The sequence below is a fragment of the Vanessa cardui genome, chromosome 7 (assembly GCF_905220365.1).
Source record: "Vanessa cardui chromosome 7, ilVanCard2.1, whole genome shotgun sequence".
NCBI lineage: Eukaryota > Metazoa > Arthropoda > Insecta > Lepidoptera > Nymphalidae > Vanessa > Vanessa cardui.
This window is the reverse complement of record NC_061129.1, coordinates 2336095-2355603: the sequence shown is the minus strand read 5'-3', so window position 1 is coordinate 2355603 and position 19509 is coordinate 2336095. Positions and strand designations below refer to the sequence as shown.

The following is a 19509-nucleotide window of genomic DNA, read 5'->3' as shown; positions in this document are numbered from 1 at the left end:
AACATAGTTTAGTTCTATTACATATTGGAAGGCAATTTGGTCTGTTACTTGCCTGCGATTGATACCTTAGTGAGTGTTGTAAATAAACAAGTTGTAGAGCATATGAACCGCGAGCTATATAGACCCACAGACTATACAATATAAAAAGCGAGAGATGCTTTATTTTTTTTGTATTATTGGTTAGTTATTTTTTAAAATAACAATTATTTGTTTAAATATTAATTTATAATGGCTTTATTATAATTAATCATTACTGCATTAGTCAAGCAATTCTTTCAACGATTAAATCAAGTTTAGCTAAACACCTGCATAACAACATTTGTAGTATATATTGGATAATTACATTATGTCGCGTATTATTCTTACACATTTTTTATTAATGTTTGACTATAATCACTGAACGATATTGTCTATGCCCTCTCAATATTGTCACAACGGACTACAGATGACATGCGCTCTATAAATTGTTTATTACACTTACAAAAAAACTTTTTTTTAATTTATTTGAATTCCCTTAAATCATTAGTAACTATTTAAGGAACTTTTTCGACTTTTAAATATTTGTTACATTCTCCGAGATTATTTAATAAATACGAGATCAATTCCTCATACAATAATACAAAAATATTAAATAGATCTCTCTAGTTAAATAGATGTTTTTCGTGATTCAAACTCTATGAAAATCGTTCTATTTTATTTTATATATTTCATTATTCTTAACGTCCTAAGAACGTTAGTACGTCATTCGATACGATAATCGATAAAACATCGATATACGCTTACAATTTGACAACTTTAAAAGTGTATTGGAGCCTGTAATTTGCAAATACTCCGGGGATTCACTGTTCAGACGATATCCGTTATCAGACCCAACGTCTAAAACCGTTACGCATTCAAAATTGCAGTATAAAATCGTTACAGGCAAAAACGGCGAAATTAACTTTCGTGATTCCAAAAGTATTCCGATATCGATTCATTGTCCGACAAAATTATCGTATCGGATGACGTCATCACGTTCTAAAAAGCAAAGCATATCAGGTACGCTGTTTTATTTTAGCATTTCATTTTAAAACGATTTATAACGAAGTCCTACAAAATGCTAAGCTTAAACGTCAAATCGATTTCAAAACTCTATAATGTCTATTATTTAATTCTCTTGACACATTTGAAAAATTCATAATATCATTTGGCAACTTTTCATAAATTTGGAAAAGTTCGGAAAAAGTCAAAATTGAGAAATCTATTTTAAAAATTTTAATGTAATACGGTATTAAGCTTAAATCCCGATAAACGTACAGTATTTTAGTATAATTATGATATTTATGAATAATTTAGGCTAAAAAGGACGCAAGTACATCTCACTAAATAAAATTTTAAAATTAAAAAAAAAAACAATATTTTAATAAAACACCTTTCGGTTACAGTTACAGTTTAAAAATACATGTATATACAGAAATACATCTCTTTTTTATCAATAAAAATAACTGTTATATTACATAAATAACTAAATGTACAGAAAATATACAGAATATTCTTACAATAAATCGATTATTATTTTTTAAGAATTGTAAACATGGCATTGAATATTAAAAATATATTTTTCATTAATCTGTGCTTACTGCGAATAAATTAATATCGGGGTCAGAAAAAGAGAATAAAAGAAGTAGGAATTGGCGGCAAAAGTGACATTTGGTAAATATGGCCGCCCTAGAATAGCAAATGGAATAAAAAGAATTGTTATAACAATATGTGTGCTGTCGTCGCACAGTAAATGTATGAATCGTTACTAATTTCGACGATTATTTTTTGTCAATCGGGCACTTTTAGTTCGACCCAGATGGGACAAAATGGCGACGCAGGCCCTCCCCATGACCAGCCTCGCGGAATAGCAAGGTGACACAAGCCACTCCTGATAACACCCGAATGGCCGTTGAAGTAGCTTTTGTCTATGGTCCCAGGACAGAGTATAACGCTCTGGCCCGTCTGCGTAGCGTCCACAGAGGTTACGATTGCTTGGTCCAGTAGCGATTCGCAGTTTTGTAACGCTGAAACAAAAATACGTTCATTGTATATATTTTTTAATTATATAGGTATACTTACATACGTATATATATACGTATACGTATACGAATCTATAATATTATTAGGGATTAAATGCGAATAACATGAAAATTCCCTGCCTCAATTCCAATCAATTTTGTAATCATATTTTCCTATTTCCACTAACTGTGTCTTAAGAAAGTATTTCTGAAAATCATAACTGGGTCAAATGTCATATCAGCGTTTTATTGGAATTTCGTGTTGGCAGTTAGAAATATCAAAGTATTCATTTAATTTTATGTAAAAGGCAGCAACTATTTGTTTTCAGTGGCCATTTATATTTAAGTTACATAAATATTGTATATACATAAATATAGACCGAATCTTTATTAGTTACACTTAGTTGATATTTAATGGTACCTAAACAGCACAATATCAATACGATAACAAAAATAAACTATTTTATTTTCAAAAGGAGGTTTGTCATTTTACATATATTTAGTATCGTATTCTATAAGGAAGGATATTGTAAAATAAAAAAATATTTTTACGTTTTTTTTTGTAAGAACTCACAGGTCTATGATAAATAGTTTCAAGGCTATCTATTAATTAACGATCCCGTATAATAAAACAGTAATAAACCGTCTGATTGAACCGTGTCTCAACTACAGGTCGTGTCGTGCGTAATTACAGATACGGCTGAGCAAAGAAACATATAGAGTTATATCTGTAGATATTAGATTGAAGACATCTTACTGATGTTATCTTATCTAATATTTTCTCTTTTATTAAAAATTTGATTATTTTGATTTTACTCTATCACACCAAAACTGCTGGACGAATTCGAATTATACACGGAATGTGGGTAGAGTATGTGCTTGGAGGCATAAGATATACCACAGTATGTAGATATCTACCTATAATTTTTATAATTTTTTTTATAAAAAAAATATAGGTAGGTATCTACTTACTAAAGAGCATGATAGTTGTGACGAATTCTTATATATATGTTTAAGTATTTAATATGAAAAATACATCGGGTAGCGATTTGTATAAATACCTATCCATGCTGGTTCTTATGCAGGTAACATTTTGTAAGTATAAAAGTATCAATTTATTAACAATAAGTAGGTATCAACAATATTGATTTACATTTGACAAAACGTAATGTAAACAAATTAATAGAAAATTACAGTAAATATTCGGAGTCAATCGACTTAGTTTCAATGGCATCGCGGGTCATACCATTAAATTTACGTAATGTTAAATGTTAATGAATTAAATGTATTGTTCAATATTTTTAAATATTCCTATTAAGAGTCGAGATGGCCCAGCGTGCATCATAAACGATGATTTCGGGTTCAAACCCAGGCAAGCACCACTGTGTTTACAATTCATCTCGTGCTCGGCGGGGAAGGAAAACATCGTGAGGGAAACTGCATGTGTCTAATTTCATAGAAATTACTAACTTAGCCCAGCAGTGGCAAATTTACAGGCTGTTGTTGTTGTAATCCTATTAATAATAAAAGATAATCAATAGAATCAGTGAATTAGTAAAATATTGGCTTATGAAAACGATATAGCTAAAGTCACTTGATAAATATTTTCAGTATTTTCACTTGAATAGATTTAAACTAGGTCACTAGACAACCAGACAATTCAATAGATAGTAATGAAGGCGTTTATTGATCAAAAGTTTCTGCATAGAAATTTCGAGCGAATGGATGCTGGGGTTATTTTTAGATCTTTCATAGCGAATGTCAGAGGTTAAAGTTCTTTTTCGACTCTGGAGCTGGATGTATCGCCAAATGGGTCAATCTTTATATTACTTTTCACAGTAAATGTAGAGTTGCTCACGACAAAACGTAATTGCTTACGACCGTTTCGTAGAACGTAGTCATTTGATATTTTATTCTTAATTATTTAAAGCGTTTTATTAAACTGTGTATTTTAATTTTTATTTATATATTTATTTCATAATATGTTTTTCTTTATTTTTAAAAAGAACGCGATCAAAACGCAAATATTATTTACAAAATTAATATTACAAAAGTATGTATGTATGAAAGTACAGCTAATTCTAACAACAATTATACATAAAATCTAAAACACAGACTTTATTTACCCAACCCAGACGCAGACGCCATATTGATCCGTTAATTTGATTATGTATTACATTGTTATTTCTAGCCTTCACCTTGTCAACTAATTCAGCTTAGTTTGTAAATAAATAAATACGTCATGTTATGTTACGAGTTAATCATCGAATCGTACCACGTGATCGAATATGAAAATCTTCGAAGGTCGCACCAATTAACCTCAGCCGAGATTCTAAGCAGATGTTTGTAGATGCGTAATTGGATGAACAAAGAGTCTCTATACGGCGAGGAACAATTATCATACGCGTTAGAGATACATTAAATTACATACGAAACGTACATACTGTCATTAAAATATATAATATTAGGTTATCAAGAACGTGAAATTAACTCTAATTTCAACGAAATTCTGCCACATGTGAATCCACTAACACGCACTGGGGCAGCATGGTGGAATATGCTCCAAACTTTCTTCTCAAAGGGAAAGGAGGCTTCAACCCATCAGTGGGAGATTGACTTAAAATTGACAGACTGAATTTACCTACCACTAAAAGCAGACACATAAAATGCACTGCAATTTTTTTTATGCAGTGGGCAAATGGTCCACCTGAAGGTAACGATAACGGCTCTGTAAGAAATAATAACCATTCTTTACATAGGCGATACGCTACCGACCTTAATTAGGATGTTATGTCCCTTGTGCCTGTAGTTACACTGGCTCACTCACCCTTCAAACCAGAACACAACAACACTAATTACTACTGTTCGGCGATAGAATATCTGATGAGTGGGTTGTAGCTACTTGAGTGGGGTTGCACAAAGTCCTATCATCATGTACAATGTATTGTATTATTTGAGTTTACATATGTGTACATGCAACTAGTAAAGTCATATGATGTTTCGCCAGTTTCAATCGTAGTTGTCACGCAAGCCAATATTATAAAGTTGTATCGTTTTTTTATTTTAGCGACACTATATCTAGATATATCATTACATAGTATAAAACAAAGTCGCTTACCGCTGTATGCTTAGTAATACTACTAAGCATACAGTGGTAAGCAATCTTTCAAACTCCGCAACATATTTTGATGCGGTTGTTATAATAGATATAATAATTCGGATTGTATATATAATACATGTACATTAAACATGTGTATTAAAAAACAGTATACACCTACAGCATTATGGCCGTGCGAAGCCGGGGCGGGTCGCTAGTAAATGTAACATAAAATGTACAATATGTACAAATAAAGTTATCATACTAATTAAAATTACTTTAATAATTGTGGTTTTCCAATTTAATAGTAGTTTTTTAATTAAGTACATCAAAAGCGTTAAAAATAATTGTACATGTATCTGTGAGATTGTTCTCTAAACACGCTACGATCTCGACTTGTATATATCTGTTAATATTAATCAATTATAATAATTCCAAACATTAATATTGAATACCAGACAACTGGTATAGAAGTCTAAGATCACATCAATAGTTCTTTTCATTTAAATAGATGCCTTAACCTTTCCTTATGGATCGTCAAAAGTATATCAGAAATAATTATTATAACACGATACGATGACATAACGTTTCTTATTTAACTGCCTGAGGTTTTTTTATGATATAGGTTGGTCGACGAGCATATGGGCCACCTGATGGTAAGTGGTCACCATCACCCATAGACAATGAGCTGTAAGAAATATTAACTATTCTTTACATTATCAATGTAGGTATAAATTGACCTTAAATATCATACTAAAGGTGTTTTAAGGCCCTATTTAGATAAACATTTTAAAATAATTCTCGTCTTATATAAAATATATATATATCTCTACGAATCAGTACTCGAGTGATTTATATAATAATTGTTTCGTATCGAATTAAGCTACCTCGTTACAATTTCCTTGTCGCAATTTCTATAAATAAATATTTAACCCGACTATATTTGTATTTAATCTGCGCTATAATTGTGTTTAGCTAACATCTTTGTCTAATATAATTGCGAATGTAAACAGTATTATCGTACAGTCATCATTATCGCAAAGGAGCAAACTTTGCACATATTAATGATTCAGACATCATAACCTAATATAAAACAAAGTCGTTTACCGCTGTCTGTCCTTATGTATGCTTAGATCTTTAAAATTTCGCAAAGGATTTTGATGCGGTTTTTTTTAATACATATAGTGTTTCGGGAGGAAGGTTTTTTATATAATATATGAGCAATATAGTTCACAAACGCTGATAATTTTATGAGTTTCTAATATGATGTAGTAAATAAAAAAAAATCTGTAGTATCTATAGTATCAGTATTGCACCCGTGCGTAGCCGAAGCGGTTCGCTAGTGTTTTATATATTACGATTATATCGACGGGTCCCAAGAACAATATCGTATCAGCGAAATTCCTACTTTACAGTGTGATGGCTTTTTGTTTTACACAAACTATGTTTATGAATAATTTCGTTTGATGAATAAATTTCGAAGGTTTTTTGATCAAAGGTCATTCAATCAAATCAAACAATCAAACACACTACCGTGTAGTTAATGTTATACAGGTTAATAATTAACAATAAAGTCGATTTTGTCTTATTTTTCCATAAGATTTTGTTCTTGGGACCCGTCGATATAGTCCTAAATTAAAATAGTGTAACTCAATACAGATTAGTAATACCAAAATATCATATATGCGTATAAATGAAATTTTTTATTGTTTGTGTTTTTTATGTATGTGTATATACTAGAATGTGTGTTAAGATGTGTATATGTGTGTGTACATATGTATTAATATAATTAAGCCTATCAAGTAATTTTCAGAAGATTCTAAATGCTATACGGTGAATTGAAACAATTAGGTATTCAAAACAAAAACTATTTAAAGAAAATTTGTATATCGTAAAATATAATCGATAATGTTAATTCATTACCTATACGTATGGTTTTAATTATTATCTTAATGCGATGATAACAAACAGTACTTATGTCATAATTATTCATTGAAATAATTTCTTATTATATACATCGTCTTGAGAAATTGATATAAAGCTTATCATTTGTTCTCGATATAGAAGGCATAAATATATAGTTTTTTTAAACGCGAATCAAAGCAAAAACCGCTGAATATTTGGTCATGAAATTATATTTCAACGAGTTCAAAAATCGTTAATAATATAAAAATTAATAAAATAAAATATAAAAATTAATTATTGTGTATATTGGACAACTTCACATACATTACTCTGTTCCCAATGTAAGTTGCTAAAGCACTTGTGTTATGTAACATCAGAAGTAACGATAGCAGACTTCCAGACCTAAGACAACATAGAAAACTAATGAAGTTTTTCTACATCGACTCGGACGAAAATCGAACCGACTTCGGAGTGGAGATAGAAACCGGTGCAAAAATATATTATGTTCATAAAGGAATATCTTAAGTACAACTTATGTCTTAGGGCGCATATATTTTGAGCCATAATAAAAAAAATAAACGAAAGAAACGTCACTTGCTTTAAGTGTTTGGGGGTTTCCATTTCGCCAAGGGTCTTTCCTATATGCTCTACACTACTTACCGTTCTTTGAAGAAGGATTTCGACACATACGTACATCCTAATGTATAGTCAGGGTAAGAAAAGGTTCGTCACCTTAAGGTCTATTTTTGTGTCAGTATGAGCGATAGTCTGCTTTACCGATCAAGATTGGCATATTGCGTCGCAATGATTTGATGTTTAGACTCAAAAGGTACTAAGAGTTTAAGATTTGATAGAGGTGAGAATATTACAAACATTTGACGGCACAATTGACACACACATATGTGAAACAAAGGTACTACATTACTGGAGGGCGATCGGTAAAGACAAATGTGTTTGAGTCGTTAACTTGCTAAGCTTGTACTGACAAATTCTTAAAAGAAAACCTCTAATAATGTTATTAAGCCTATCCCGGGATGCAAACATCTGTTCACAGTGTAAAGCCATACAAGCTAGCCACTAGACCAGCGAGGCAGTTTAACCGGATTAGTGGTTACGGCGTAAATCCACTTTGTACGTTACATTTGTGACATAACATTTGACTTTATCATAATTCGGATAAATATAATTATGTCACTTCAAATACAATTAGAGCCGAAATGTCCCAGTGGTTTGAACGCGTGCATATTAACCGATGATTGCGGGTTTAAACCCAGGCAAGCCCCACTGATTATTCATATGCTTAATTTGTGTGTATAATTCATATCGAGCTCGGCGGTAAGGAAAACGTCGTGGAGAAACCTCCAGAAACAACAAATTTACAGGCTGTTGTTGTTTTTGTTGTAAATTACAAGCTTTGATCCAAATGAAACGAGGAGTTAGCCATCAACTCGTTATCAAACATGATGATATTTGAAATATAGAATAAGAAGTAAAAAAAAGTAAAGTAACAGCCTGTAAATTTCCCACTGCTGAGCTAAGGCCCCCTCTTCATTAAGGAGAGGATTTGGAACATATTCCACCACGCTGTTCCAATAGGAGTTTGGAATTTGGATGGTAATTATTTGAAATATATGTAAGTCTAATCGTTTGACTTCGTAATATCTCTCTTGTCGATATACCCTGAAAAATCACTTTTCGGCTGTCATGTGTTCTATGTCATGCTGACGTGGCCAGCATGGACGATAAAAAAAATAAATAAGTCCGAATTAAACTCTTTGATACTTCGACCAATATATACTAGCAATAAAAATGTCTTTAAATTTAGTCAATTACGCCTTAAGGCGTGAATTAAAGAACACAACCCTTTTGCTTAACTCTGCAACGTATTGTTATGCGAATGCTTTTATATAAAGTCTCTAATGGAGTTACTTCCCGTTGTCTGTACGCTTAAATCTTTAACAATACAGAACGAATTTTGAGGGGGTTTTTATCAATAAACAGGGCGTTTTAGGGAAGATAAACGTATATGATACATGCATGTTATAGTAGAGAAAAGTCAACTATTATATAAAACAAGAATATGTTGATGTTTTAATCTGAAAATTGTGTAAAGAGCGTTATTGTTAAATAGGAAGGGGTACCTTGTGGGCATTATGGGACATATATGGGACAACATCACATACATTACTCTCATAAGTAGCTAAAGCACTTGTGTTTTGGAAAATCAGACGTAACGACGGCACCACAAACACCCAGACCCGAAACAACATAGAAAACTAATGAATTTTCAACATTAACTCGGAATCGAAACCGGGAACTCGGACTGGCGTAGCCATGAAAACCGGTGTACGCTCTACTCGACCACGGAGGTCGTGTTTATATTTTTATAACATTAGTTTTATTCATTAACTGCTATTATCATCAAACAAGAACAAAGCATCGCTAACGTCAATCATTTGTTTGAAAGTATCATGCTGTGATGTTTGTAAATATTATAACAATAACTGATACTGTATATTTTTTTGTATTTATTATACTGGATGTGTTAAGAGGGCACAGTGATTAGAACACGAGAATCTTAACAAAGATTGCAGGTTCAAATCAATCACGCGTAGTTATATAAAAAAACGTAATCGACACTAAAGGAAACATCGTAGAAAAATTACTTTTGTATATGTACTCATCATATTAGAACATACATTATATTAAGACAGGTTCAAACCTTCACAGACAATAACTGTTTGGGGTCCATTGTTCAGAAAATGACCCTTGTTGGACTGTTAATATACAAAGAAGAGAATACTGGATATGTTTCCAATAGTAAAATAGATTACAACAAACTTTATCGTTAGTTTTCCTTAAATCTTACTAGAAATCATCTATATATAAAACATTCCCGGATTTTAATAAATGACTCACACTAGTGAATACTTTACATTATGATCACTCACACTACTAAACTAATACTTCGTGTAAATATTTGAAACTTTTTAAATAGTAGCTACATTTTTACCTCATATTTAAATGAATGTAAAATATTAAGTGTATTTTGTTAACATCATAATATTTAAAGTACAGTTTATTAAAAGCCGGAGCAAAAAGGTAAAATGGCAGACCAACAGCTCGCTAGGTCGACGACATACCAGAAGTATCAGGAAGAGAGTGGGTGAAAACAGCTACCGACAGAAAAAAATTGAGGTAACTGGAGGAGGCCTATACCCGAAAGGGGACATATTTAGCTTGATAGCTTGTAGTATTTATTTAGCTTATTGTACTTTTTTTTTACTGTAACCTATGTCATGGATTAATAAAGGCTTTTTATTATTTATTATTATTATTAAAAGCCGAGTGTTCGAGTAAGCGTGGGAATTTAAAGGTTATTCATGAGACTTTTCTTGAGAATATATAAATTATGCGTGAGTGTTTTTGATGATGAATTTTAATCTTAACCAACTGTGCCCGCGACCTTGTATGTACGTTTGAATTTACAAAAATTAACAACAAAGAAAAATTATTATAGCCTAAGTTACTCCATATTATATCAGTTATCTACCAGTGAAAGTCCCGTCAAAATCGGTCCAGCCGTTCCAGAGATTAGCCGGAACAAACAGACAGACAGACTGACAAAAATTGTAAAAAATGTTAGTTTGGTATATTTAACGTGTATAAATACATATGCAATTTGAGTAAAAAAGGGTATTTTTATGTTACAAAGACACACTAATTTTATTATACGAATAAAGTTAACGTTCTTTTTAAAGATATATTAATATATTCTATTCTAAGTCAAAAAAAAAATCCGTTTGGTTATTTTTTTTATCTTATGTAAGGAGCTTTAAATGTAACAAAAATGAATTATACCATAGAGGATTTGCTATCAATATAAGTGTTTGTTAAACGCCATAATGATTACGACGTCAGTTTGTTAAATAAAAAACAAATTTCACATCAAAAAATCATGTCATGAATACGTACAACACAGACAAATAAAACTAATGAATTAATTATTATGTTTTAATATTAATTAATCCTATTAACCTTTAACATTACTATTAAATAACCTAGATCATTATTAGCATAAACACACATAACATACAAGCATATAATAAAAATAAAATGTTGTTTTATAACATCGTTATCATGTAAAAAAACTATACCTATTTCATTAATCTGAAAGTTCGGCTCTGTCCGTCTGTATGTTTGTCGCTCTTTCACGACCAAACCAATGAAGCGAATTTGATGAAATTTTGTGTGAATCAAGCTATAACTCCAAGGAGGGACATAGGCTAATTTTATTGTCGAATATCTGACAACCAAACCCCTAGGGAAAGCGAAGTCGCGGGCATTAGTATAAATATATAGTATAATACTCACATCTCAAATTATCCCATCTCACGAATTCACCAAAGAACGCCAGCTGCAGCTTGCTAGCGAGGGCGAGATCTGCTATCTCGCTCAGCCTAACGCCGTCCTCTTCGCTCAAACGATCCTTGCATTGCACGTTCACCATTACAACCGGACGGTCGCATATTAGGAACGCTGGAAATTATTAAATTTATCAAATAAATTACAATTAAAGCTGATGACCAAAAAATCACTAGGAACGATATTTATCTGAGATCTTAGAACTAGCGAGCACTGGTAACTTTTGTCACGGTGACTGTTTCGTCACTCTTGTCGAGTCCGAATGTGTATGGAGGTGCGCGCACATTACGACGTGACATTTGTGTCTGCATCTGTACATATTCACGGACTTGACAAGAGTGACAGACAATTAATTAATATTTACACTCGATGTTATCAACATTAGCATATTAGCATTATGACGTCACAAATAATCATAGACCGCTTTGTATTTAATATTTTGTATACATATAATTCCATACGTATATTAAAAAACATCTCTTTCATACCCTTCCTTACACCCTCCACCTATGCTTTCTTAGGTCGTCCTTTTTCCTCCCTTTCTATATCAATTCAACTAAAAGAGTTTAGTAATATATCTCCACTCTGCGCCTTATATGTCCATACCAAGTTTCCTTAAGATAAAAAAAAATTAAAATATGTTCTTTATTCAAATCACTGATTGTGTACGCTTACTGTCTTAATGCTAAAACACCCATATCGTTAAGGATTCAAACCAATTCATATTTATAAACATTGAATGCTAATGTGCTAATTGAATAAAAGCAATTTGACACTTGTCAGGCCTCCAATGATGTTCACCGTCAACGCGCGAATGTATGCAACGAACCAATAAGGCGATTACTGCCTCATCTTTTCCTAATCGCTAAAAACAGACGTTTTTAACTTTGCCGTTTCATAAATTCAAAATGTAAAGAATTATTATAGACGGCATGTTATTCCATACAAGGTTATACATACGAAAAAAAAGCGTAGAGTATTATTATATATTTAGTTTGACTTCCAAGCAGCATTTATTACGTACATATATAATTGTATTTAACTAACATGACTTTGTTTTTTTAAATGTTGAAGACTAACTACTGAGTTTCAAGCCGGTTCTTCTCAGTAGAATGTACATTACAAACCGATGGTAGTTTCACTTGACATATTTGGTTAATGACGATTCAAAAGTGCTTGTAAAAATCTACTTGAATAGCGTATATTTTGATTTTGAAACAAATAAATAATTCACTGCATTCATAAACCATTTCACATATAACATAATTCCACACAATGTACAAATAGTAATCTTTAGTATTTCAATCATAGCAATTATCCCAGTAGCGGTTTTAAATTTTGCGATTATTTGTCTCAAAATAAACTTTTCATTTTAATCATTGAATAAGACACAACTCATTTATATAAACAACTATACATCCTTAAGCTCAGTTATTAAGGCATCGTTTAAGACAGTCATAATCCTGGCTTACTAATACTTCAAAGCGAAATATAGCCAAACCGCGCCTCTGGTTAAGTAACAAATGATTGACAGGTACTTTGTACTTATTACACAAAAGGTCCTGTCACCGGTAACATTAATTATACTAATATAAAACCTACGGCACTCAACTACGTCGATAGTGGTCGGATGTTATGTCCGGATATCGCCATAGTTCGAATCGACACGTCTATTTAAATGGAGCCGACATTCAAATAAACTAAACCATATTTTTATACAACAATGTTTATTAGCAAATAGATTTATCATAAATGCCAAAGATTACACTATCAATGATGTTCTAGTAAACAGATATATTATTAATGCGCAAAAAGTTAGGACTAGAAAACGTCCTAATTGGGACGTTTGCCTTTAGTCGTTTTACGTAGTAATACGTTTTGCGTAATTAAAACATCTAGTTATCCCTTTTACTTATTGTTTTTATCAAGCTATCCTTTTTACTTGTAACGAAATGTAAAATAAACGGCCCCCGGCGCGCACTTTTTTCTGTTGTTAAGTATGGGTATAATATATCTGTTTATTAGACTGTCATTGTACACGATACATTTCTTTATTATTATGGTAAGCAATCTTGTAAATATGCCACCTGATGATAAAAGGTCACAACCGCCAGTTAGCATTGACACCAAGTTTTTTTGCCATGCTTAGCTTGTATCAATGTATTGCCAACTTAAGCTGGCAGACCTTGCGTCTGTAGTTCATTTGTTCCCTTGCCATTTAAACTAGAACACAACAATACTGAGTATTGCTGTTTGGTGGTATAATGTTGATGGGTACCAATCTAGAAAGGCCTGTACAGCGCCCAATCACCAAGTAAACTTCTATTATTATGGACTATAGATACTTCACAACTTCCGTGGTAGAGTAGCGTGCGCTCGTATTACCATTAGTCTTCTATGTTTTTTTGGGTCACCGTTTGTGGTACCGTCGTTACTTCCGATTTTCCAAAACACAAATGCTTTAGCTACTTACATTGGGATCAGATTAATGTGTGTGATGTTGTCTCATATTGATTATTTAAAAAAATATTGATAGAAGGAGTATATGTAGTATAAGTATTGTACCCGTGTGAAGCCGAACCGAACTAGACCCTCCTAGTTACATTTAAATAAATACTACAATAACCGATAATTATTAATTTAATCAAATCAGGCTCAGGGTTTCAAAACTATCACGTGTTTCAGCAGCAAATACTTTCGGTAACACAAGTATCAACGATGAAAGGTTGTTGTATTCCGAAGGCCGTTATTAATCGAATGTCTCGATCGGTCTTGAACTTTTCGGTTATTAACGAATTCATTAATTCGTCCATTTGTCGAAATACGAACGTAATAATTAATTACAGAAAATTTTGGGTAAACATACCTTTTTTTCGACTGCTATTTTCTAAACACACATATTATAAAACAAAGACCCTGGCCGTAGTATGTTCGCCATAAACTTTAAAACTACTGAACCGATTTTAATGCGGTTTTCACTAATAGACAGAGAGTTTCGTAAGGAAGGTTTAGGTATATAATTTGTTAAGGTTTTTATGTCAACAAGTTGATATAGAACGACAATTGTGAAACATGTCAGAAAAAAGCACCCGTGCGAAGCCGCTAGTGTACAATACTTTAGAGATTGTCAATTTGAATTTTGTCGTTTGAATAACCGGTATGCATATTGCTTATTCTTAATACATTCGAATATATACTCTACTAGCTAAATCTGAGGCTATACCTGCGCAAAATTCATAAAACTTTACCTTCACACACAAATCGTCAACACCACAATACCCCAAGGGGCGAATAATAGCATGTCTTTCCCGAAAATCAAACTTTCTCCATACCAAATTTCATCTAAATCGGTTTAAGCGTGCAGAGGTAACATTAAAATTGCGCATTTATAATATTAGTATAGCAGTATAGCCTTCTAATATATACTCCATACATTCGAACTCTTACTTTTTTACAAATCAAATTTAAAATATTCGATTTTCAAATTTTTGATATTCGAATTGATTCCATCCTGGCATGCATTGCAAATACAGTGTTGCTAATACAAAATTTAATAATAATATTCCATTATCACCGTTACTAATTTAATTTTATATAACTTATTGATTTTCTCTATTTCAACGAGTCCTCCGAGACAATGGGAACCAATGAACCGTAGCAATCTTGAAGCATGTCGGACATTCCACAATAACGTTATGGAAATATGAGTACATATTAATAATTATCAATTATTTTATAAGTAAAATAACTAGTAGTTCCAATACCTGATGTATCGCTTTTATAAATTAACCATGGCTAGTCTGCGTGCTAGTAATAATAAAACTTAATTACTCTACTGATATGTGATTAATTTTTAATTATCACACATGGCAACATTTGTTTTTAGTACAGTACAGGTAGATAAAAGAACACGTGTCCAATCGGACATAATCTTGGTTTAGTATTTGTAAATGACTTGAAAAAAAAAATACATTTACTTCTTGTATGTTTCTGTTTCTAGATATTGATGATTTATTTTTCAATTGATAGGTTATACATATGTATTACTTTAATCTTTTGTAACAAAAAGGCAGCTAGACTGCCTGTAGACATTGTCACTGTAAAAAATATTAGCCACCTTTACCATCATCCATGCGGCACCGACCTTGCGAACTAAGACGTTATGTCCCTTGCCTGTAGTTACACTAATGATCTCATTTAGATTTAAAATTCTATTATTATGAAACAGAATTTTGCTTGAAGCTTTGAAGCTAGTTCTCCATAATTTAAGAATTAACAAATTATATTAATCGGCTTATACTGCTAAGTGTCCCTTCAGCAGCGCGTTTAATAAGTCTCGTCACTTTATACGGAAAATAGAAATAAATTATATAATACGACGTTTTTTGAGAGTTGCTTAGTTAAAGTGTAGCGTATTTATGGGAATTCCACAAGAACCAATTTTAGGTCTTTTTTTATTTTTAGTATATATAAATGATTTCCCTTTTTGTGTCAATTATGTAATATGATATTATTTCTTACGCCATATTTTTTTGTTAGTATTTAGTTAATGTTACAAATATTCTAACCCGTCTAAATTCTAAGACAAGAGCAATACATGCATATATTTTGAGCTCGGTATAATTAACAAAGTGGGATCGTACATAATTTAAAGTTGCATCACATACATATGTTTACAATAATATTATGTTTATTCATAGCAGAAATGGTAAATTTGATAGAATCAGCGACAACCATTACCTACATAAACACGAGGAATAAAGAAAAAAATATTACAGCTATTATTGGACACCGCAATATTTCTATATAATATAATATAATAATTACTCAGATATTTTTGACTTCAAAGAGTGAATTGGTGATACAGGATTTATAAACATGTTATTGTAAGTTGTTGATGTTATTTTCTTTGAGAAAGCAGGGTTTATATAAATTAAGTAAATTTCATATTTGTCGTTGGTGATGGTCAGGCACTTTAATAAAAAATCTATATTAATATTATAAATGTGAAAGTATCTTTGTCTGTCTGTGTGTCGTTCTTTCAAAACCAGATCGCTGAACCGAATTTGATGAAATTTGGTATGAAGCAAACTAGAACTCCGAGAAAGGAAATAGGTTACTTTTTTTATTTAACACCTGACAACCAACACCCTAAAATTTTATAAATAAAACATTCAATCTACTGTTATTTTTTAAATACTAAAAAAAAAAACACTTTTTTTAAATATTACTTCCATGTTCAGTAAAAACGTATTATTTCAATGTCGCTATGCATCAGTTTCCTGTATTTCAAAACGGAAGTCGATTATTATACATTACGAGTCATGGTGACGCTTGCGAATTGAAGTGTTATTGTGATATAATTCAACAGATAATTAATTAATTGCAATGTTAAAAGAGGTTTTAATGTCGACATATAATGCGCATAACTTTTCCCTTTAACTCATAAAATTAAATGATTAAATGAAAAGATCACGTGTTTAAACCTGTTAAATTACCTCTTAGAAAATGTTTAATAATGATGACAATGCTTTGCTGCGGTGATAATGTAGTATAAAGCAAATACTGTGTGAAGTGACATTTTTTTTTACACATGAGGGCAGTATTTTTCCTTGTAGTGGAACAAAGCGTCTGATAAGAAATACTACTTCTTAAGTACGAAATAATATAATAACAAATAATAGCCAAGTCAAGTACAAGGCTATTAAAGATATCAACCAATCACTAGATATTCTTATGATATGTGTATCACTATTACTAGTAAAATTTATGATTTTATAGTATACTAGCTAAGCCCGCGACTTCGAGCGCATTTAAATTTAACAAAAAAAAAACTGTCATTGTAGCTTAAATTACTCCTCATTACATCAGCTTTCTGCCAGTGAAAGTCCCGTCTAAATCAGTGCAGCTATTCAAGAGATTAGACGGAACAAACAAACAGACAAAAATAGTAAAAAATGTTATTTTGGTATATGTTATTCTTAGTTTAATATAACAAACAGAAACTCCAATTTTAATATATGTGGAAAAAGAAAAATGGTCTTCATTATACGGATATCAAGGCTGTGTAGTGTACATGTAAGGTATGTACCTATACCTCATACGAGGCATGCTTCAGGGCAGACGAATTACCGACTCATGAAATTGTTGATGTCAATAACAATAGCAATCAATAAAAAGGATGATTTTAAATTAACATAACAATTAGAGTAATAAATTAACATATTATTAGCAATAACAATCAATACTGAGGTTTTTTCCGTCGACTTGACTGTTTTGACACTATTGGAAACGACATAACCAAGTAAATATACTTATCATAATATCTGTGCCCACGACCTTGTACGCTTTTGAATTTAACAAAAAAAATATTATTTTAGTCTAAGTTACGCCTTATATGTAGCCAGAACAAAAAGACGGACAGACAAAAACTGAAAAAAATGCTATTTTTGTATATGTACCGTGTATAAATACATACGCATTGAGTAAAGCGGGGCAATTTGAATATAACAAAAAGAAACTTCAATTTTATTATATGTATTGATTAACCATATAATTATAAAGAAAGAATTTCGCTGAGACAAAGCGTACATATTAAGCTTATAGATTTGAGAATCTTGAAGCAAGCGTAACGCAAATGTAGAGAAATATTTTGACTGTGACTTCGCGGTTCACCTGTCTATGTCATGGTCACGACCTTAGGCAGTCATCAGCTGATACAGCTCGTGACCTAGTGATGTAACGCCATTGAAACGTCAGGTGAAAAAAAAGATCTGCGCACATCAAATACACTGCAACGGTTTAAAATGTGTCTAATCAATTCGAAGTCAAAAATCTTTATCCAATATGAAACTGGTTACATTTGCTTATTCTACCACCTTTTCGGAAATTAACACCTCGGTCCTAAGAGGGATGAGAAAGATCATAAACTCAGCGGGATATATATTTTTTAATCTCATTTTCACGAGTATAGATTTCATGTTTTCTTGTATAATAATAATAAACATACCTTCGTTATCTAGAGATATAACAATGCATACTGTATTATTATTAATAGCTTTTATTGCCATTTGAAAAACTTCCTCTCATTATACATATTATATAATTCTTAGGATCACTTCTGACAAGAATTATTTTTTTATACACATGAACCAATACTACTTCCATTGACTCCAGACGAAAGAACTCCTCAACAGCAAAAGAATAGACAAAAAATGATGTATGACTTATAGTATACATTATAAATTATAATCAAATATAAATTAGAGGTATATAAGTAGTATAAAGTATATGTAAATAATGCCTAAATAAAGCTTGATCCGGTTTTACGCACAGATAACAAGTAATAGGTATTAATGATAATAGTTATGAAATAAAAATACGACTCGGGTACTTAAGCTATCGGTATCGTCATTTTTGTTACGATTAATTAATTGTAAACAAAATTAATTAATTCAATCTATCGATACTTAACTGCGTTAAATTGTATAATTGTTTAACAATTTCTAAGGCAACATTTAACAATTGATTAAGGACGGCATAAATAGAAAAATAAAAATTCACAAATCATCGCATACAAACATAATCACTAAATAACATAAAGAAAAGTCGCTTTCTCTGTCCCTATATCCCTATGTATACTTCAATCTTTAAAACTAAGCAACGGATTATGATGCTATTGTTTTTAATAGATAGAGTGATTCGAGAGGAAGGTTTTTGTGTATAATACATGGACAATATAGTAAAGAAACGCTGACATTTTTAGAAGTTTATAATGTGATGTCGTAAATAAACAAAATCTGTAGTATATTAAATATCTGTATTGCACCCGGGCGAAGGCGGGGTGGGTCGATCGCAATCAATATAGTTAAATATTTTTATTAAAAAAGTCAAAAACAACTTTTATAAAAAAAAAAATTACGATAATTTTGCCATCATGATATTTAACAACCTTTGCATAAAGTATTTTTATGTATTAAAATAACGTCATTCGTTTTAACTCACTCATGATAAACAGGAAGACATTTATCGTGCCGATCATTT

The 19509-nt window shown here is 31.5% G+C and overlaps 1 protein-coding gene across 1 annotated transcript in view; it reads right to left on the bottom strand.

The window, feature by feature from the left end:
* Positions 1-1516: 1516 nt before the first annotated feature.
* The window catches only part of LOC124530947 (endonuclease/exonuclease/phosphatase family domain-containing protein 1-like), a 36992-nt gene continuing 18999 nt past the window's right edge, over positions 1517-19509 (bottom strand). Inside the window, exons 5-6 of the mRNA XM_047105320.1 lie at positions 11416-11580; positions 1517-2045 (exon numbers count right to left, since the gene is read on the bottom strand). Coding sequence (XP_046961276.1) covers positions 1810-2045; positions 11416-11580 — 401 coding nt within the window. The 3' untranslated portion in view covers positions 1517-1809. The remainder of the gene's footprint in view (positions 2046-11415; positions 11581-19509) is intronic.